The sequence below is a fragment of the Sphaeramia orbicularis genome, chromosome 10 (genome assembly GCF_902148855.1).
Source record: "Sphaeramia orbicularis chromosome 10, fSphaOr1.1, whole genome shotgun sequence".
Classification (NCBI taxonomy): Eukaryota; Metazoa; Chordata; class Actinopteri; order Kurtiformes; family Apogonidae; genus Sphaeramia; species Sphaeramia orbicularis.
In genome coordinates this window covers 24,310,138-24,333,132 of record NC_043966.1, presented here as the reverse complement: position 1 = coordinate 24,333,132, position 22,995 = coordinate 24,310,138, and the positions used below count along the sequence as shown (strand labels likewise).

The 22,995-nt window shown below is 39.5% G+C and overlaps 2 protein-coding genes across 2 annotated transcripts; one reads left to right on the top strand and one right to left on the bottom strand.

The window, feature by feature from the left end:
• Positions 1 to 265: 265 nt before the first annotated feature.
• Positions 266 to 9,434, bottom strand: foxo4 (forkhead box O4). The gene is made up of 3 exons (XM_030144887.1): positions 7,439 to 9,434; positions 3,978 to 5,508; positions 266 to 3,618 (listed from the first exon to the last, which is right to left on the bottom strand). The coding sequence occupies exons 1-2, from the start codon at positions 7,877 to 7,879 to the stop codon at positions 4,006 to 4,008; spliced, it is 1,944 nt and encodes a 647-aa protein (XP_030000747.1). The 5' UTR covers positions 7,880 to 9,434; the 3' UTR covers positions 266 to 3,618; positions 3,978 to 4,005.
• Positions 9,435 to 12,583: 3,149 nt separating this feature from the next.
• Positions 12,584 to 22,727, top strand: ubl3b (ubiquitin-like 3b). The gene is made up of 6 exons (XM_030145485.1): positions 12,584 to 12,753; positions 13,414 to 13,524; positions 16,411 to 16,519; positions 17,476 to 17,562; positions 20,189 to 20,266; positions 21,178 to 22,727. Exons 2-6 carry the CDS (start codon positions 13,498 to 13,500, stop codon positions 21,228 to 21,230), a joined length of 354 nt encoding a protein of 117 aa, XP_030001345.1. The 5' UTR covers positions 12,584 to 12,753; positions 13,414 to 13,497; the 3' UTR covers positions 21,231 to 22,727.
• The last annotated feature ends 268 nt before the right edge of the window (positions 22,728 to 22,995 follow it).

The following is a 22,995-nucleotide window of genomic DNA, read 5'->3' as shown; positions in this document are numbered from 1 at the left end:
TTATTTGTGTCCATTTGACTGTTATCCACTGGGGATCTCAAATTTGTATGTAAAGTAGTAGCATTAACAGAGAAGTATGACAACAATGAGCATTTGGTACTGACTGTATTCAGTATTATTCTAGGACAACAGCGCCTCTCAGTGGCAGATCTATAGAACTGGACCGCTTTATGAAAACAAGATTTTCACTTGTCACATGTTCATGGTGTGATCACAGAACAGTGTGAAATAAATTGAGAATGAAGCATCAAAGTCAGAAGAAGTTGGGTTAAGCAGTTTATTGAATTTATTTCTGCTGTTCAGAACTGTTTGTCATCTCTGGCTGACTTTACAATGTGTAAAGAAAAAGACAACTGTCGGGGTGAGAGGAAAGTAAAACTATTAACAATGATCAAATTCAGAAAACATAATTGGCTTATGCACAACTCATCATTCCCTGCCCACCCAACCCACCCACACCTGCCCATGCGGGGGAAAAAAAAATACAGTACAACACAAAAACCCTCGCCAAATACTAAAATACTGTATCAAATGGGGGCATTTTTAGATTTTAAAACAAACAGACTGGGATTAACTTTATCTACTTTCTCATAAGACAAAAGAGCTGAAAGAAAAGAAATATTCAGATATATGTAATTATATAAAGGGGAGATATAAGGAAAGTAAAAAAACACCACACCTGCCTTTTTTTATGAGGCAACAGTAAACTAAACAGAGATGTCAAAGTCTGACGCAGCAGATTCTATGTGAGAGATGCTCCATTGCCTTTAAAGGCTGCAGTCAACATTTCCAACATCTGCACAGTGTCTAAAGGTAACTGGGCAAGTTTAGTATATAGATTTTCTAATATAATCACATGTCCTTATTATTGTTTTACAAAATAAGAACCAAATATTTTGTTTTCATGCAGTTTGAACAAACTGGTCTCTAGTTTCCAGATAAAATTTGACTGACCAGTTGGGGGATTATTATATGTCTAGATAAAATAATAATAAAAGAAGGGAGCACTACTGATTGTTTGCTAACCGCTACCATAACACCAAATCGAGATTTTTGTGCTGTATGCAGGTTATTCAAAGGCCCTGATAAGCACCCATTGCATCATGGCGTACTCCAAAACACATCATAAATGACATCTAGCACCATTCAAAAAAAGAAAAAGTGAAAAAAAAAAAAAAAAGAGTGCTTTATACAAAACAGAGGCTAACATATTCACATAGCTACAGTAAAATGATGATTATTAAGAGTTTAACTGCAGGGATGTTATTTTTGATTAAAAAAACTGACATGACCATTGAATTGGTTAAGTACAAACACAGAACACACATTTTAAAAAGGGGGAAGATGACAAAATGAAGTCCATCTTGCTATAGAATCAGCATGCTATAGTGTTTTAAATATTGGCAGTCCCCAAAAAATAAAGAAAAAATACGGGATACTACTGATATACAAGGCTGGAAAGTGAAAACATATTTCTTTAAAATAACGGGGGGGGGGGGGGGGGGGGGGGGGGGTAAATTTGAGATTTCACCCAAATGCCTTGAGGAAATCGTGTGGAGACATGGTGCATTGGGTTCCAGTCGATCTGAACAGAAAATATGTAAAATAAATACTTTGTCTACTGTCACATGATCAGATAACGCCTGTGCAGAACTGTTTTCCTGTTCTTATTCTTCTGAGCGACCCTGAGAGGTAACTGTTACTTTATTAGACTTGTTTTGAGATGAGAATTTCGAGGTCTTCTTTTTTTTTCTTGAACTTGGGTTATGCAGATAAGCCAAAAGGAGAGAATAATAATTAAGAAACAAAAAAAGTCCAAAGCAGATGGCAAATCAATTGGGAATTTTAGTTCCAACGGTCAAGTATTGATGATGTACTGTTGCCTCACTTATCTTTCAAAGTCAGGTTACATGTTACAGGCATCTTTTGCAAAGCTTATGTACACCGAGATACTGTGTCAGGCCCAAGCGCTCCCTAAATGCCATGCAATTATTAGTGTTCCTTTGGTTATGTAAAAAATCTACATGCATCTCATCCTTTACAAAAATAAAAGTATAGAAAATTACCGTTAAAATTATCTGAAAATGTTTCCTCCAATGTAAAAAAACATCGATTGTAATTAGTAATATATTCATATGTATTAATATCTCATTTATTACCTCCATCTAAATTGTATATTAAAACTATAATCAAATATATTCTTTTTTTGTACTTCTCACACAATTAACTTCTTTAACGTTAGTACTGAATAATTAAAGTGTGAGAGGATATTCTGTCATGCAGCGCCCGCTCCCCTCACCCCTACAAATATCAGGAAAATGTTAAATAGTAAAAACCCTTCAAGAAGTGATTTTTCAAATTTTCCTTCAAGATTTCATTTAGTTCTCCTGATAGATCTGCATAGTGTGTCATCATGTATGTACATGTGCAACGTGTACATCACATGCTTACAGGATTCAAACTCTTACATGAAATGATTTAACCTAATGTGGATGTATTCTCCTGGTTTTGGGTTCCTGTGTAGCAGGAAACCTAAGTGCTTTGAAAATGCACAGGCTCTACGATAAAGACAAAAAAAAAAAAAAAAAATAGGTAGACCATTGGACAATGGAGCCATACTGCTGTCTAAGACAACATAATACTTGGCCAACATACCATGTGTTGGTGAATAAATTTGCCCATAAATGCCCCGTGTATAAATTCAAAAATCACATTTCTTCATTTTGTTAGTTTAACTGCACATCAGGGATTTCAAATAAATTCCCTCTAAGTGACTATCTATTTTAACACACTGGATTGAAGTCAAAAAATGCCAAACTGCAAAATATATACCCACTTAAGTCAAATCACCAAGTCTGATTGAAAAAAAAAACAAAACAAAACAAAAAATGCTTTAACCTTCTCTTTGTTGCGTAAAAAAGAAATAAAAATCGCACACATATAAGAAGTCCAATACACAGTGGGGGGCGATGTTGAATTATATTATGCCTTGAGTCGTCCAGTTGTTCTCTTCCACCTGCTCTTCAAACAGTCACGATCCTCAAATTCTTCACTGACTCCTTCAACGGAAACGTTCTTTTCTACAGAGGACAGCGCAGCAGGGTGAGCTGCGCCATCAAGCATTTGGTCTAGCAATGCATGCTGGGTAAGTGTTGACAGGCGACAGTTCAGTGAAAAACTGGCCATTTCTACAAAAACGCACAGTCTTCAATACCAAAGCCGTCAGGATCAGGGGTACCGTTTCCACCCTAAAGCTTTTCTGGTGTAACACAGCTGAAATCTGAACTCCAAGCAGAGCGGAGCTGATTCGAGTTTTCAAACTAAAACAATAATGTCACACATCTTTAAAAATAATCTGTTCAGATTAGCAGAAAAAAAAATCGGCTAGCAGCCAAGACGTTCTATGTGTTACAAAGGAAAAAGGGAGATAAGTCTGTGCATAGTAGCCTGAATCCGGTCCTCTGCATGTCTTGGCACATGACATGGGTGAGGTCTGGTTTTGTCTTTAAAGTCAAAGAAAAACACGGTGTTTGAAAATCATATCTTCAGCCAGCAGGGAGGAGGAATGCACCAGTCATTTTGTCATTTTGTGAGGTTATCTTGATTGGAGATCAGTTCCTGCAGAAGATGAATGGGGAAAAATAATGTCAACTGACTGATGAATGCAGGTTGGGTCTCATCACATGACTCATTGCAATTCATTTTATTTTTCTCCATTCTATTTATTTTATTGTATTGAAATACATCTAGACGATGACCGATTTCCCTTTGGAGATTGATATCTAATAACTAAACAGCTCAAGTCATAAAGGTTTGTATTAATGGGTTCAGTTTCTAAAATGTGTAGACATGTTCTTTTATATGACTGTAAATTTAACATTTGTTCTGGACTGTATGAATTTGTTGCTTCACAGTTTTTTTGAACAGCTATTATTCACTAAGACAGTCATTCATAATGGTCCTGATGGTTTACGTACCTGGCTAACTCTGTGATCAGCTGAGAAGTTAGCTGGGCACCCAGTTGTGGGCGGAGCCTTGTGTGGTGGCTGGACTCGCATAGCCTTGACCTTCAGGCAGAATGGGGTCAAAGTTGAAGTCAATACCATCCATGAAGTCAGTGTTGATGATGTAGTCCACATCACAATCCAGGTTTTCAGTGAACATGTCTATGTCCAGGTCAGTGGGAAGTCGGTCCTGGCCAGGCTGGAAGCAGGACGGAGGTCCGAACTGACCCATTCCCTGCAGACTCACGTTGGGATTGGCTGAGGCGACGGCTGCCGCATGGTGAGACCCCACAGATGGCACGGCGGTGTGTGGGGCTTTGAGTGCTGAGAGCTGTGGGGGGTCCTGAGACATACCTGAGAGGATCATTCCCAACCCCATCTGAGAGTGATGCTGGTGCGACTGCTGTTGCTGTGGCTGCTGGTGGTGGAGGTGGTGCTGTGGTGGCGGCTGCATCTGAGCCTGCAGCGCCATGGGGGCCACGGTGTTCGGCTCCAGCCCTTTACCCATCAGCAACTGACTGGGTTTGGACCGAACGCCCACCACAGACTGGCCCAGGCCCATTAAGCCCACACCTCCAGGGCTCTGCATGAGAGGATCCACCTGGGTCATCAGAACATCGGTGGGTGGGGGGGAATCAGAGGTGAGAAGCGCCTCCAGGCTGGAAGGCACGTGGCCGCTGTAGTGCCCCCCGCCACGAGAGCTGGAACTGGGCATAGGGTTGAACAGGGAGTTGCTGAAAGTTGTTGGTTCTTTGCTGCTGGATCCGCACTGGGTGACAGAGGTGGGAGTTCCAGTGTGCGAGGGGGCCTGTGGGAGGCTGGAGGGCTGCCGCTGATGGAAGGAGGAGAAGCTGGAGCCACGAGGCAGTAGAGTGGAGGCGGAGGGAAGCGGAGTGGGTGGTGCTGGCGGGGCTGTGCTGGGACTGGCCCCTCCCTGCTGCCCAGTCATCAGCGTGAGGCCGTCGATCAGATCCAGCTCCTCCATGAGGGTCTCAGTTAGGGTGGGGGTCAAGCTGCTGCCAGCATATCTACCCAGCAGGCTATCCTCAGGTAAGTTATCGTCATCCTCCTGTCCAGGAGCGATGGGTGACAGACGGCCACTCAAGGTGCTGGCATTAGAGCTTGTGCGTGGGCGGAAAGTGGTCCACATGTCAGCATCGTCCAGACTGCCTCGGGACGAGGGGCTGCTGTTGTTGACCCCCCATTTGGGAAACTGCTGGGATGAATTTGGGCTATCAGCACCTGCTGAACCCGTACTGCCATCACCCTGGAGCGTCCCCCCGGCACCGCCAAGGCCGGCAGCTGCCTGCTTCTTGGTCTGCTTCGCCCTCATGCGGCTCTTTAGCAGTTTGCTACTGTTGTCCATGGAGGCAGCTCTGCGGCGAGGAGCTTTCCCAGTTTTCCCTCCTTCTGGGTTGAGCATCCACCAGGAGCTCTTGCCTGTTGATTCATTATGTACTCTCAAGAACTTGTTGTGGAGTGATAAATTGTGGCGGATTGAGTTCTGTGAAAGAAATGGGAAAAAAAATGGTATTTTGAAAAATGTCTGCACATCAAGATGCTTGGTATGAATTCAGAACTTGTTTATATGCAAACAAATCACTCGCCTCTGGTGGAAAACATATTTCACGGCACCACAGCTGAACAACTACTCAAAATATTGAAATCACAGTATAGCCAAGAGGAATATCCAAATCACAGGCCCTTCAGTTTTTCATAATAAAGGTAAAATGTGGCACAATTTATAATAAATGAATCACTGTAGTCCTGCAGAGATGCCCAGGTCTACAAAGCGTATCTTCCAGATGTTAGGAATGGTGCTTCTTTGGAACAGTCCCCAGCTGAATCCAATTTTTCCACTAACCATATCCACTAAAATTATGATGATGTATCACCATATTGTATTGCAATACCTGTATTCTCAATATGATTTTTTTGGTCATAATATATATATGATTATGCCCTAGTTTGTGTGAGAATTTTGAGAGATACTGAAGTTTTTGAATAACTACAGGAATTTGTTAACTATCCCTAACTCAAAACTTAGATTAAATCAGAATTCCTAAAATATTTAAAATCCAAATTTTAGAAGTTGTCTTCTGCATTTGTCTAATCTTTGATTTTTTTGTGATTGGTTGCATTATCAGATTGAGGTGAACTTCCCACTTTTGCCTCTTTTGTTATGAAAATTTGGAAAAAAAATAAAAATAAAAATAGTGCCCATCTCAGACGTTAAACATTAAAAGTGACCTAAATGTATCAAAGTTGCAACTAACAATTACTTTCATTGTCAGTAAGTCTATTGACCATTTTCTCCATTTATTGATTTGTCTTTAAAAAGTCAGAAAAAGGTAAAAAAAAAAAAAAAAAATGATGAAGTATGCAAATGTCTTATTGGGTTTACAACCTAAAGATGTTCAGGTTACCTTTCATAGAGGAGGAAAGAAAAGTAAACACTCACATTTCAGAAACCTCAAAAATTATATCACTGTTATATTGTTAACTAGAAGCACTCGGAGAGCGCAGACCTCCGCCAAGGCTGATCAGTGGCCCCCCCTGTGGGCCTCCCCCATGCCAAGGAGGTTATGTTTTTGCCAGGGTTTGTTTGTTTGTCTGTCTGTTTGTCTGTCCGTTAGTGTGCAACATAACTCAAAAAGTTATGGACAGATTTTGATGAAATTTTCAGGGTTTGTTGGAAATGGGCCCCCCCCGTGGGCCCCCCCACCCCCGATCACCACCAAAATTTAAGCATTTCTTCCTTATCCCATTTCCAACAAACCCTGAAAATTTCATCCAAATCTGTCCATAACTTTTTGAGTTATGTTGCACACTAACGGACAGACAAACAAACAAACAAACCCTGGCAAAAACATAACCTCCTTGGCGGAGGTAATAATAAACTGAAGAACATTTTAGCTGTAAGATCTAAATTTGCAATTCCAAAGCCCAGAATTTAAATACAATGCAAAAGAAGAGCTAACTGAAGGGCTAATTAAACCTATAATTAGCCCTAAATAATAACATGAGCAAATTAACCCAACCAAACAATCAAAATAAACAAAATAAGGGCAGATCTGAACTTTCTGGTGCACAATGTCTCATATCTCATGTAAATTTTTGAAACAATGTGAAAATTGTCCAACATATCTCTTTGTGTATATGTCTCAGGGATAGACTGAGACTGTGACGTTAAAGATTCTATTTATAATATTCTATTAATTATTCTAATTATAAATACAAATTTGATTAGTTATCCGGATCGATTGATCAATTATCGATGTAGCTGCCACATAATTGATTAATAAACTGTTAAGTGCTGTAGCACTTGTGCCCATGAGCATTTATTTGAATCAATCCCAGTGTGACATTATATTTAACATACATTAAAGGTAACATGCTTCGTGACTGCTGTCCCCTGTGGACTGTCCACTCACCTTCCACCCGGCTGAGCTGTTACTGTCTCCTTTGTCTCTGAAGTAAGGCACTGTTTTCACCATCCACTCATAGATCTGAGCCAGGGTCAGCCGCTTGTCAGGTGAGTTTTCGATGGCCTGGCTAATCAGATCTGCGTAGCTCTGGTTCCCCCACGCGTTGCGCCGGGATGATCCTTTGCGGGGCGTAGCGCCGGCTCCGCCCACGCCGGCCACAACCCCGCCTTCTGCGGCCGCAGCTGCCTTCTCGGGCTCGGACGTGATTTGCTGCGGCTCGGGCTTGTCCTCGTCGGCGGGAGGGGTCCCGGCGGCGGACTCGGTGCCATCCGCCCCCTCCGGTTTGACAACCGAGATGTCGGGTCTCGGGAGCGGCCACGTGCAGGACCGTGGTCTGCTCTGCGGCTCAAAATCTGGGTCAATCGGGGGCACTGATGAGTCCTCCATCACGGTCCTCTGTACATCCACTGGAGACAGGAGCCACTTAAAACATTTACTTGAAAGTGCTAAAGTAATGATCCTTTGAAACACTATTCAGATCGCCTCCAAAAACAATATGGTCCACCCACCGCAGGGGTGTAAACAGAGGGGCCTGGAGAAGAGACGGAATAATCTGGACACACCAATAGCTTCGGTTAATCCTCAGATTGGAGATTAGGGAACCCAAATAATCTCCTTAATAGTAACTATCATAAACCTTCCGATTTATATAGAATAAAGGAGGGTTGGGTTGAGATTCCCTTTGTCTGAATAAAATAAAAACAAACGTGGCAGAGCGGGAGTGAGCACCAAAACATCTGGATCTACAGGAGTTTAGGCCCTCTTGAAAATGAATGGAAAACCCACGAGTGTTTATGGACACACAATGTGTATCCTGATAACTACAAATTAAATATGCCAAATTAAAATAGTGTCCCTAACAAGTTAAAAAAAAGTAATAATTTAAGAAAAAAACAATCCGAATTAATATCTCTTCGTACCAGACTTAAAAATCTACACGTACAAAGTCAAATCTAGGCTATGATTTTAGTGTACTGTACACTGAGGGCTACAAACGGGGATTATCTGGCTACTGTTACAAAAGAGCTTCTCAGGAGAGCCCCTGTCCGCCTCCACTTGTAAACAACGCGATGTCTGGGATCTCCGACGATTAAACACTTCTGAACAAACTTGTGTAAAACTCACAAGGCTCCACAAACAGTAAAAATAGTCCAAGTGAGTTAATGTCAAGTGTAAAAAACGTGCAACGGGTGATCGACCGACCACCGGTTCCGTTCACAAACTGTAAAAAAAAAAAGCGTAAAAACAGTTGGGGGACGCTGGCCGCCGTCTCTTTGGCCTATATCTTCAGATATATGTAGAAGCCGCTCTCACCAGCGACTCAAACAACACCAGAGAAAGTGAGTTCAAATAGAAGTTACAGTTAAATAGTGTTTAGGGTGAAACCAGACGGAGATGTGCGTAAGAAAAGTCCGTGCTTCAGGTCTGCACGATCCGCTACATTGCGGCCGGGCGCGTGTCACCATCTGCCATGTTTCTCCACACTCCACCGCGGCACACGATGCTTGAAGAAGCGGTTATAAAATCCACTCGACAGACGCCCGAAGCTCAACAGATTTTCGGCCTCTAGTCTCGGTAAACGAACTACAAAGCAAATCCCCGGGTGTTGGGTGAAGTTGAGTCGCCTTGGAGGTCTGTCGGGTCCCACTCGCCGCACTTTGAAAACAGCACGATAGCCACCGTAACGTTAGCTGGTTAAGCTCCTGCTATTCCAGAGTTTACAATCCGTGAAAAAGTCCGTGAAAAGGGTCCGGTAACTTACTCCAAGTAGTGGTTTTTAATCACCGGTTAGTTTTGTAAAACTTCCTGTCGTTGTGGTTGTCCAAATATTCACTCCTTCACCATTTTTGACTTGTTTTGTTTTGTTTTGTTTTGACTCGAGGCGAAGACTCCCTTCTGACGTCTGTTTACCACTGTCAGGCAACGCCTTTTGCGCCTGCGCGAAGTGGGTTTCTGGGAAACTGAGTGAATCATCTGACAGAGCAGGCGTAAACAGCCGCCATAGGAGGCAACTTGTACCTGTAACGGTACATTACGTAACAGTGTTCAAAAGTGTACCAGGTCTGACACACCAGACTGCCGTCGACACACTTAGAGGGTATTATTAGTAATTAGGTAATAGATACTAATAGGGTAATACTCGGACCAAGAAAACAACAAGAACAAAAAGAACAACAACAACAACAACAACAACGTATAATAGTAGTAGTAGTAGTAGTAGTAGTAGTAGTAGTAATAATAATACTAATACTACTACTACTACTACTACTACTACTACTACTACTACAACTAATAATAATAATAATAATAATAATGTTAATAATCTTCGTTAAAATTAGTAGAGTAGTAATCTTTAATAAATCAATCTTTGTCCAGACTCATTCACAATATATCAAAAACGCAAAGGCAATTTATAAATGGGCCCCATATACTTTGAAATCTCTCTTGTTTGTCCTTGAGTGAAAAAGTAATCTTTTCCACTTTTGCTGTTTGTCTCTTTAAGATATTACAGGGACCTGGAGTGAGAAATTGCAATAAAATTACAAGACATCCCCCACTTCACCTTTGTGTGTGTATTTGTGTACATAATGTACTATACAATAACATTTTGTAATCTCAAGACTTTTCCACAACTGTTAAAGTCTAGTGTATTGAGTTTTTGTTTGTTTTTTGTTACAGTACAGAGTTGTACAATACAGTTTTGATGATTTGGATATGCAGCCAGGTGCCAAATTGATAACTGAACTATACAGGACAGATGGACACGGATTATCAGTGTGCATTAAGATTGATTACCAGTGATAATTGTCATTACTGAGAGCTGTTTGCTAGGGTTGGGCAAACCCTATACCTCTCTTTTAACTGTGATAGACACTAAATTGTATGTGTTTGTAAGGGACTGATTTGTGGTTTACACTCTTTACCTCCTTCCTACAGTGTAATATCCATATAGAACACACTGAAATGAAACCTGTAACTTGATGTAGTCTAAAATGCTTAACCTTGGATAATTTTTCCCAATCCCAATAATTATTAGTTCTAACTGTTCTTGTTAGTTGATTCATTTGCCATTTAATCACTTAAACTACTTTATATAGAGCTCTACCTTAGACTATTCAGATATAAAGACTGACAACTGAATGAATGAATGAAACCCCACTCTAATCTCATATGCTGCCTCACTGGATGTGATGAGTGAGAAAGCTTTTTTCATCAAACCATTCAGCATGCCCTCATACCCTGTGGATAAGGGCATCTTAGATCACTGGAAGACTTGCATTTGGACAGAAATGCTTGTTTCTAAGGTGACAAAAAATGACTTGATTTGCAGTGATTCCTCCATCTAAGGTCAAAAGTTGACCTAAACCATGCCAGTACATTCCAGAGCAGAACTAACTGCAGAGGTCATCAGGCCTGTACTGTTATCTTAATGTACACCACAGTTACACTCTACTTGCTGAGAATATGGTGAAGGTGACTCAATTTACCATATCACTTTTATACTCTTGTCTGTAGAGCAGTGTGACAGATTTTCGCACCTTTAAACTGTTGTGTATGCATTTGTCTTTGTAATGAGGAGCTTATTCTACAGCCCCACTATTGCATTTCCATTTGTAATGGATTGCTTTTGCTTAGACTCTGCTCACATCGTGCACTGATCACTATTTTCTATATCGCCCAAGGAAGAGGTGCTCATCTTTATATGTTCCACTTTTGCACAAGCATCAAATGTGGGCTGTTTTCCACAATTTCTGACTCTAACTGCCAATGTCTTTCCTATAGAGTCCCATAGATCCAGATGCAGATGTCACTTTACGTACTTTTCCTACCAAGACACTACCCAGCTTTGCTTTGAGGTTACTGCCATTTGTGCCGAAACAATGAAGCCTGTTTCAAAGTTACTCTTTTCCTGTGGTCATCTTGATCCAACATGTTAATTATTCAGTTGTAAAATGTAGGAATCACTCTACAGAACAACTCTGTAAGTGGCTGAACTAATTTTATCATCTGATGAGTCAATAAGCTGTGATAGAGGTTTCATGAACAGTTATTGGTTTAATTAGCCCTGTTTTACACAATTGATGTTTACCTTTTCATTTGGTGAGACTTCATCTTTAGAAAGACAGGCATCCATCCACATACAGTAGATATCTATTTAACTCTACAGGATACAAGCGTTGTGCACAGAATAAGTGTAATGCATACAGTCAGCATACTTTATTTATTTATTTGTTTGTTTATTTATTTATCCAGGTAAGTTAGTTGAAAACGGATTCTTTCTTTCAATAACGACCTGGCCAAGCGGCAGCACACAAACAGGATGAACTTACTTTACAAGTGACTATGTAATAATGAATGAATGTAACATAATTTGTCTTTACTGCAGTTTGCTGCAATCAGAGACTATGCTATGATACTATGTTCAATACTGACACAAAAATCTGTTCTTTCCATTTAAACAATATTTTTTCAGTTTTTTCATTCCACTTGCTTTGTATGATGTAGTTATTTCTTTCCTTCTGTTCATATTGTTGGCTACTTCACATTTATTATATTGGAGACTACTTCCATTGAAAGTGATCGGCTTCAAAATTCATTCTTTGTTCTGGGCAAAAAATGTATTCAGAAGTGAATCTGACAGTAATATACTGTAAGACTGTCTCAGATAAATCAGTCTTACCACTTTACCCTTTCGTTTACATTTCTCTCTCTTAAATCTTCAGATGGAATTCATTAAAGTCAGTTTATTGTACTGGATTGAAATTTCCTTATGGAATAAATACAGTTCATCTCATCTCCTCTCATTTTATCTAATCTCATTGCATCTCATCTCTACTCATCTCTTCTAGAAGAGGCTATACTTTGGTGCAAAAGTGGTTCTTATTTTATTCTAATTGACATAAACTACACTGAAGGGAACTTTTAATGTTAGTGAGAAAAAGAGGAATAATTTCACTATGTATAATATTTTCCAGTGTTGGTAAGCACTCGTTTACGACATACCTTGAAAAACTGTGAACCTATCCTTTAATAACAGGTCGATCTTCGCATTATTCGCTGTGGACACCAATTCCCAGAAGTGTTTGCGGTTTCTCTCTGTGTTTACAACCAGCTGACATCCGGTGTTTTCTCGTCCATTAGCCAGCGATACTCAGATTAAACGAATCCAGTTATTTTCGATATTGTCCTGATAAAACACGGTCGCCGTCGACTCGTCAGCTCACCTGAATGCAAAATTTCATCATTTTCATCAGATGCAGGTGAGGTCGACACGACAAAACTGGTGTTACATCCAAGGTTAGCGAGCTAGCCTGCAGCTAACCAGCAGTAGCAGATTTTGCTTTAGTGCTAAGCTAACACAGCTAATGGTAATGTTAGCGAAAAGCTGCTTTTTCCGCTGCCTCTTTTCTGTTCGTATCAGGTGGAAATCCGGATGTAATGATTTACCCTGGATATATGTTCTAAATCTATTTTTCAGCATTTACTGTTGCATGAAGGCCAGACATAAAAGTTGCAGTCATATTTCAATTCAGGTAATATTGGGGGAGTTAGCAGCTAATCGCTAGCTGTTAAATAGCTTAAGGCTAACTGAAATAAGATGAAAAGATGTATTAAGCTAGCTGCTGCTGTGGCTCGACATTATATATTGTAATATATATATATATATATATATATATATATATATATATATATATATATAATTATATGTTTTATGTGAATTGATGTTTGATTGGTGCTAGTTACATGTGGGCAACACAGTATTCACGTAGTGGTTGACGTTTAGTTGAGTGGTTAAGTTTATTATGATGTTAGCTGTAACGTGAGCGACATGTTAGCTCGGAAGATAATGGATTTTGTGCGCTGCCGTTACGGTGCCAGGCTGTGTTAAGCTGCTTCACAGTGTTTGTGTTGTTTGTTAGGGCTCAGGCCCCGTCTCCAGCAGCTGAAGCACCCCAGTCCCGTCCTTTCTGCTCCACATCCGCTGCCTGCCTCCTGCCTGAGCCATGACCAACCAGAGGGATCTTGATATGGTGAGTAATGAGGGTCTAACTCCGTTCAAGTTTAATTTTCTAACAGGATCACAGAGGTAATGCATAAAAGTTTGCTTACTCTGTAATATGACTGGCCATTCACACACAATACAGCCTCCTACTGTTTTGATTGATGATATATTGCATAGTGGTGGTGTATAATAACATCAGATTCACAGATCTCTAAGTTAAAATAATTGAAGAGTTTTAGGGGGGTTGTGTGGTGGGGTGGTGGATTAGCCAGCGTCCATAAACACTTAGCTGGGACAGTGACTGCTGCTCCTGTGAACACCATCTGTCTAATCTCAGTTAAAACGCTGGCCTACTTTCCTTTCAAGGTTTAGACACCAATTGATTGTACCCTCTATGTCCTGGTCACCATCCCCAGTCCCACCACCTCCATAGGAATGGACCACACACATTTACTGACAGACCTGAAGAGACATCAAAGTTACACAGAAATTAAGAGATTCTTTTAACTTTAAATATAGCAGCTATATACATACAAAAGGTATTTGGAAAAAATAATTAGCAAGAGATTGTGAGTCTTTAAAAACCATGAATAAATGCCATAGATAAAACAGTGGGTAGGTTAAAATTTATAAAAGAACAATGCAAGAGTTTAGTGCAGATCAAATGTACAGTAGATTATAATTAATCGAAAAAATAATAAAAAGCCTTTTGATCAAAATGTTGATCAAGGTACTGAAGTGAGTTCTAAGATTACATTGATATTTTACCACTGTAGTTAGGAAGCTGTGGATCCTCTTTGTCATAATATTTTATTAAGTTTTTTTTTAAAGCAGTGAAATATTTGATGTAGGTCAACTACATCAGGTGAAATTTCAGTGTCAGGCCAAGTGGGATTTAATGGATCATCTGTGTTGGCAGGTAGCCTGGGATTTTGGACTGTAGTTGGCTGCGTTTAAAAAGAGGGGGGAAAAAAACTTCATCAAAAGTAATCCTTTGACATGAAAATAAAATCACTGATAACTGTTTCTAAAGGATTTGATCTTTCTTTAGACTGGAGAACTAGAATGATGTTTGTGATACAGGATGTTGCCACGGGTAACCAGGCAGATTTGACTTTGTTGTTATTTTGTTGTGCATGAAAGAGTCGGGAATGGGGGCAAAGCTTGTTAATGATGACATGGGTATGCAACCCCACATTGAGGTTATTCAGTTCAGGGGGGGAGGGGATGGCACAGGACCACCGAGGGCGGATTGTATTTGTAAACAGCTCAGAGAGCGGGGTTGTCCTGACGTCACACCTCGTGGATCTCTTTGTTCTCTCCTCTGTGATTTGTGAACCAAGAAAGTTCATGTTCCTCCTCTTGTAAGCGGGACAAATGTCAGGGACAATTAATCCCCTCTGTCAGTGTGGTTTGTTGCATAGACATTTCCCATTACAAAGATTTACATTAAGGAATGCATATTCACCCCAAAGTAATCATTGGAGCAACAGTATGACTGATTAGGAATAATAACTGGATGCATTAATAAGCAGTAGTTCAATACTGCTATGGTACAAATGGACTAAAATGGATCAATAATTTAGGTCAGATTCATGTTTCATTCATGACCATGAGGTGACTACATACAAAGTGAGTGGACAAATTAACACTATCCTGCAGTTCCTTTGTAAGGAGTGAGCATCAAACCTCTGATATCTTCTGTGACAATCTGCTGCCAGGCTTCTGGGAAGTTTTGTCTTCAGCTCTATCAAATTGAAACTTTATGCTGCAGTTCAGTTCAGGATTGTCTCCATAAAGCTGTTCATCAGAAGGGAAGAATCACCCACACTATTAAATATAAAGTCTAATCATTTGTTGTAGGTCTTAAACTATTTCATTCATCTATATTGTCTACTAAACGTTTTAGTTTATAAATTCACTGTTTTGTTTTAGAAGTCACAAAAATATTTCTATCACATAAGATTTCCTAAAGGACATGGTTACATCTACAGATGACTTATCCAGTCATCACAAATCAAAGAAAGCAGAGAATTTGAGATAATGGAATCAGTAATCTATAAACAAGTGACTTTGTTTCATTGGTTATCAGAATTCCTACTGATTAATTCTTGGGAAACCTACTAATTGGTTCATTTGTCATTGTTTCCTTAAAACACAAATTGTTGAGCAGATGGTTGTGTTTTTTTTCATTTATGTTATCAAGTATTAGGATGTTTACTGGACGGTACCGTTGTTTTTAATTCATTTTATCACCCCATTCAGACAAGAATTGTTTTATGTTTGTAAGCATGTGGTATAAAGTGTGTCCTCATGGATTTTCTAACCGTGGTGTGATAACGAGGGCTTCGGTGCACGTTTACTTCCCTCTGTGGTTTAGCAGCTTTTTAAACCGACTGGCTCATGTAGTTGCCCAGAGGATGAAATTTGGAGGAAACCCTTCTGTTAAAAACCCTTCCATTCACATATGCACAGTCCCCCTCAGAGCTACGCACTGGCCATGTAAATTTAATAACATGGCCTGGAGCTGTCTGGGACACCTGGGGTTATCGCATTAGGCCGACGGCCCGGAGAGAAGCCTGCAGTGGCCTGAACTAAAGGGCCAGTGTTCTTCCCCTCAGCCCCACCCTTATCTGTTGTCGTCTCTGGCAACAGGGGCTCACTTCAGCGTACGGCCTCGTTGAATGAAGTCCCCCAGTCAAAGGGTGGAGATCTGGTGTGGATAAATCTAATTAGACTGGAATGCCCATCACTTCACAGCCTTCTGAGGGGCACCTCATGTCTGAAGAGGTTCGAGGAAGCAGAGGGATTCCTCCACTAATCAATGATGTTGACTTTTAATGGAAATGTGGTGTTTATGATCACTGATACATTTCTATAGACTCAAATCTCAATGTGTTTCTTTGTTTCGTAGGTGCACCTCCGCCTTATCCTGGTCAGTGGGAAAACACAAGACTTCACTTTCTCCCCAAATGACTCGGCTACAGACATTGCCAAGCATGTATTTGAGAACTGGCCTGCAGGTATGTTTTTAAACAACATTCAGTTTACAGTGTTTTTTCTTAGTGTTAAACATCCATTTATTTATTCATTATATAACATGTTTGTGTTAAGCAGTTTTTCAGTCTTAGTAGCAAGCTTTGTTTAGGGCTGTCATGATTCTGAAATTTTAGATGATGATTTACGATGAATTTTTTATTTTTATTTTATGTCATTAGTATAATGTATACCCTACAGTAGCTTATTAATATACATACTCTGCACATAGAAGAAAAGCAATGTATTGAAATTGAATAAATAAACAGAAGTAGTATGTCTCCTTACTTTTGTAAACAAAAATTGGTATTTGACATCATTTTCATTTACAACACCTATTCCCGAATCACACAAAGAAATGACTGTCGACAGGCACCAGTAGCAGTGATGTTCAGCAGGAGGATAGATCATAAATCATATCTCAACAGGTGGAAAAAGTGATCTAATTTGACATTGTGTTAGTTAAAATGTTATCATGTAATATTTGTGGCAAAGAGAAACAAAACAAATAGGTATCATTCAGAAGTTTCCAGTGCTGGTACCTTGGCTTTGATAGTTTTCCCTTAATGGTACATGTTTATCTTTAGTTTTATTTTCTGTTCATTTCCATTTGTATAGACTTAGAGTAGAGTAGTCAGCCACAGTTTGAAGCTGTCTGTTAACAGTATTACATTAATTCAACAAACTGTACATGCTGTGCACACTGATACTGATGAAATTTACTCCTTGTGTTGAAATTTGGTATCAAATGATACTGGACAATGCCAGGCATTTTCCAAGAATCAGTACTGGTATCACTAAGTAGTTTGGTCAGCACATAAAAATAATGTTTGGTTCCCAGCATTTTCCTGTAAATGTTTTCTTCCTGTCTGCATCTTTCTGTTGTGACATTAAAGAATGTTTTGTGAGTAATGTATGTGTTTCTGTGCTCTTTGGTTATCAGGATGGGAGGAGGAGCGTGTGAGCAGCCCCAGCATACTGCGCCTCATCTTCCAGGGACGCTTCCTTCATGGCAACGTGACTCTGGGAGGTAGGACTGTCCTAACAACAGACCCCAATCTGACAAAACTGTTAATACCAGCTTCATCTTACGTTAAACACCATCAAATACATTACACTTCATGCCATAAGAGGAACTTCTGAATTGTTTTTTCTTTGGTTGCCATTGATTTGTGGCTTTTATTGTATGTCTAATTATATCAAAATCATGATTTTTGTGGTAAATGACATGTAGTAGTAGGAGATCACAGGAGACGTGTTATCTGTGAGTGAAAATTTAAACATTTTATAAAAGGACAAAAGTTTAAACCATAAGGGTCAGTATGTAAGGTTTGTCGTGCATAAATGAGTGTGTTGGGGTGTGTTTTATGATAAGAACTTGTTGATTGTTGCCGTTAACCACTTCAATTTCTTAGCTAATATATGGCAAACCCTTACTGCTGTAGAGGAGTGGAAGAGAGGCACTAAGGAACACTGAAGCAACTGTAAATCACTTTACCAGCTGTTACCATAGATGAATGCAGCCAAAACTGTCATTAGTTTAGAAATGCATTTGGTTAATGTCACCAGTAATCAGCACCGAGCACAAAATAGGTTTCAACACTATCTTCACATGAATATTTGCAAATTTAACACAGACTGCTCATTACTGACAGTCAACCTCCTCTGGGATGGATCATAGGTCATGTTAAATCTCACTTTTTCTTTCCATCAAGCCTCGAGTTTCTTTATTTATCAATTTAACGTTTTTTAAAATTGAAGCACCACAGGTTAAGTAAATTAACTGACGTGAGTGATCTGATAAGAATGAATAAATGTGCCAAACGCTAACGCTCTGTTATAGTCTTTAGATTTAATAGAAATGATTGTGCTGAATCTGTGAGATGGATGTGATGAAATTACCCAGTTGTTTCCATGGCAACAAGCACCACCATAGCCATGTTGGCAGAGTCAAGTGGCTTTCTTTCAGCTCTAACTTGATTATTTTAATCTTTTTAAACTCTTGACCTTATGAACTTATTTGCTTTCTTTACCTGTCTGACACTTGTGAGCAGGTACAACAAGCCCGATTAGTAGTACCCTGATCGTGGTTCAGGGTTTCTAATGGCACTTTTCTTTTCAGTGCAGTTGGGAGGTGTAATTTCTAATAACTTTTGCAGGTTTTAAATATAATGCAAGAATCTGAAAATTTGTCTTCAAAATATTTTAACACCACTTTGACAGGCATTAAATATTAATTTGATTATGAGGCTAACCTTATTTCCAAAAAGATATGTTAGCATTTGACTTATTTTTAAATATGTTCTTAGGAAAATTTCAATGTGATCGATCTTTAAAGACGATAAAAAGAAACACAATGAACCATATGTTGATCGGCTGATGACTAATGCAAACTGTGCAGGTGTGTCAGAGCACACCCAGCTCCTTTATTGTGTTGTGATGCGGTGTGTGTGTGTGAACATGGTATATAATTCATTAAATATAGCAGCTTCTAGGGGGGATATGTTGAAATTGCATCTTTTAATGTGTTTCATCCTATATGGGCAAATGAAATTTCTGTAAGATCATCAGCTTTAGAGCAACGTAAAGAAAATAAATTAATTTACAGGCTATCTCTTTGCTTCATCTACCTTGAAATTTGGGTGTGATGCCCCACCTGACTGCATTTCAATACAAGTCAGGGAGTTGGTTAAACTGGTTCTGGCCAGGCGTGCCACTGTGAATGTTACAAGTTAATAATAAATGAATGACACCATAGCACTACGCGTGTAACTGATTTAATGAGTCACAAATATGACACATTAGGTAATTAACAGTGCATTTACCACAGCTTTCACTGCTGATGTACTGAGCTGTCATGTTGAGCTTTGAAGCCGGGGTTCGTGAAGGTGATCTGAGTTGGAAATGGACATGAATTTCTGACTGGAACAAGGGAATCACTACCACCGGAGTCAAATGAAACAATCTGTAGCTTTGTGACAATTTTCATTCATAACCTGTGTACTTTTTTGACCAGCATGTACATGCACATGGTCTTTAGTTGCGTTCATAATGGTCTTAAAGTACAGGGTGTCCTAAAAAAAAATTGACATCATTTGAGATGTCCAAATTGGAGTGACTACATGGTCAGGAGAAATGATACTTAATAGGAATCATTTTGGACATAAAATGTTTTGTTCTACAAATTTAAAACAAAGAATTGTGGGGGATGGTAATTTTGTAATGTGCCAAAGTTATTACAAATCTTCAATGTGTGTGCTGCTTGTGACGCGGCACACATCAAGTCGGTAGTGGAGTCCTTTTTTCCAACACAAACAGCCTTCCTCCTGAAACGTCTTATGCCATGTCCAAATCTGCTTTCCTGTTGTCGCTTGCTTATGAAATTTTCTAACAAATTCGCATTGTGCATTCACATTTGACTGAGTTTAGGAGTACTTCAATACACAGAATGCCTTTTCTGTTGCAGCAAACGGCATGTCTATTCCTGAAAGCAGAACAATAAAAATGATTACACTTTTTTGAGCAAAAAGAGCAAACAAATTTTAAACAAATTGTGAGGTGATGAAATGATGTCAAATTTTTGGGACACCCTGTATTCCATTTTTATATTAAAACCTTCAGAAACACAACAATAATTTCCATATTTGTGTTTCCAGCGCTAAAGCTGCCTCCAGGACGAACAACTGTAATGCACTTGGTTGCCAGAGAGACTCTTCCAGAGCCCAACTCTCATGGTGAGGATCTCGCATTTGTTCCCTCTAAAGTAAACCTGACAGTAGGATGCTGGTACCATGGAGTCATTTGGGAAGTATTTCTGTATTTAGTTACACCTTGAATGTGAAATGAAATCAGTAAAAAACTTGTGCAAATTTTATGTCTTTGACATAAAGCTGGGCAATAGGTGAAAAATGGTATAGTGAACATTTTTTTAGTCTCAGTCTATCAATAATTATCACTATAAATGACGACGCATTATTTGTTTCAAATATAAAGGGTGAGTTTTGGTCCTGAGTAAAAGTTGACGAAACCTGATGGTTATTTGTGACTAAAACTTAATTGTAAAAGAGATAATGAGATTATGAAAATGAAAATGATGCGACAACAGAAGATGAATCATGAAATAAATGAATTAAATGGCAGAAAAACATTATAAACAACAATAAAATGAAACTTATAAAAACAATGTTAAAGATGTGATGAGATTTAACAGGACAAAAACATACCTATAGTTTCTGGTGTTGTGTTTTAGTGCTTGTATGCTGACTTCCATAATGTCATATCAAAATAAAGAAAAACAATTATTCAAAAAGATTTAAATTATGCATTCAAATGGTTATAGTTTTACTCTATTCTGTATTGTGAGAACATGGCATAGGCTTTTGAAATGGGCAAAAGTTTGTGTTACAGTATAAACATCATCATCATTCAACATCAAAATTTGCAGGTGTAAAATTAAGTTGATTAAAAAAAACAAATGTATTGATGCATTTTGTTTTAGATGACAATATAAGAAAAAAAGAAAATCTGTGAGGCCTTTCCATGTGACTCCTAATAAAACGTCATCCCTCAGACTCTGCAGATTCACGTTAACTTTTCGAAATGTTATTTTTTCTCACTGTGTGTCTCTTCTGTCATGTCTTTGTAGGTCAAAGGAACAGAGAAAAAACCACAGAGAGCAATTGCTGTCTCCTCTTGTAAAGCAACAGACCCCCCCCATTTCCCCGCCTTCACGGACACACACAGACACACACATACATGCATATACATAGCACATACACACACGCACATAGACACACACCCTCTCTCCTGCCTGTCGTCCTGTCAACTGTGGATTTGGAATAATCACAGGAAGTCTGGTCGGGGCTGACTCCTGCTTTTGGTTGAACTCCTGTCCAATCTGAGGCTTTTTTGTGCCAATATATTCAAAACACTTTTTGTCCTAACCGGCAGAATATGTTGTTGTTATTCCTTTCACTTAAAGATCATGACATTGAACAGTCCACGCTCTCCTGTGGGTCTGTTTTCTGCTGGACATGATTTAACGCCGTCATTCACAGACACAGAAGGATGAGTGGGCTTTAACCCTCCCCTACTACTCACATGGATGTTCCCCCAGTCTTACTGAATGGTGTTAACCCTCTCGTTGCACTTAACTGGTTCGTTAATTCAAAGGTGTTTAAAGTGTTACATCATCTTATCCCCTGATATTTTTGTTTTTCATTAGAGGAACAGACTTTATTGCCTGTGCAGTAGAAAACGTGCCATCCTCCTCATGGACAGTTTCTGCCTCTCGCTGACTGCACCGTTCGGTCGGTTTCAGCACCCGTGGCTTTTGTGCCACAACATACACCTGTTTGCTCCTGGCAGCGGACCAATGGGGGGGAAGACTTTAACTAGAAGAGCTGCGTTAATACCGGACGACTGCACAGGTCCGTAATAAATAGGAACAGACTCTCAGCGAGGCTTGTGAAGATGGAGTCGGAGGATTTGGTGGATTGCGCTTGTGTGCCATCAGGTGTCGAGTTCACACCTCTGGCACCGACTCAATTGTCAAGACTGTCGATGCTTCTTTGTCGCTCCAGATCTTTAGAATGTGGAGTAACAGGAGCCAACACGGCGGGCCAGTGAAGAGCAGACAGAAGAGGCAGTTGAAGATGGGAGGGAGGTGTGTCGTCGGCGTGGGACCCCCTCACGCCAGTGGACAATGAAAACGAGGCGACGGGAGACACCTCCTGCTCGGATGATGAGTTAACAGGAAACCTTGGTGGTGTTTAACCTCCTTTTCATTTGGATGCTGTCTTCTTGTTTGCCTTTTATCGTGGAATTCATTAATATCATTAATATTGAAATTTAAATATATCGATTTTTATCTTGTGTATAGGTATTTGTTCAATTTTAGTGTGGATGTGTGCGTGTGAGTGCGTCTGAGGTCGTGTGATGCACGTGACATTTGAGGCGTAGACGAGGGCATGTGGTCTTAAAGGTGGTGCACTGCTGATGAGCTGCGGTCGGTTTCTTCAGAAACAGGTGGAAACCTTTTGATTCCTTCCATTGAGTGTCTTTTGGTTTGTGTTTTTGTCAATCAGTGTCACTGCTATGAAGTTTAGCTCAGTATGAAAACATGTAAAAACTAAAATGCAATGTGGTCAACATAAAAGCTTGTATTATAAATTAATAAATCTTTAAATAAGGCAACTTTGGTTTATTGTTTACTGTGGTGAAAGAGAAGCTCCGACCTAGTTCCGTGAAAACTACACTTTTAATGTTTGAATATATTCAGGGTTTTTGCAAAAATAGTGTGTAGAATTATTATTATTATTTTTTTTAATCTTTATTGACACCAACATTTAATTTCATTCATCCACCTTTTAATGCAAAACTGGAAAAAAATCTACACCTCTAGTATTACATAATGTTAAACCTTTGATTGAAACCAATATTGTTTTTTTTGTTTTTTTTTTAC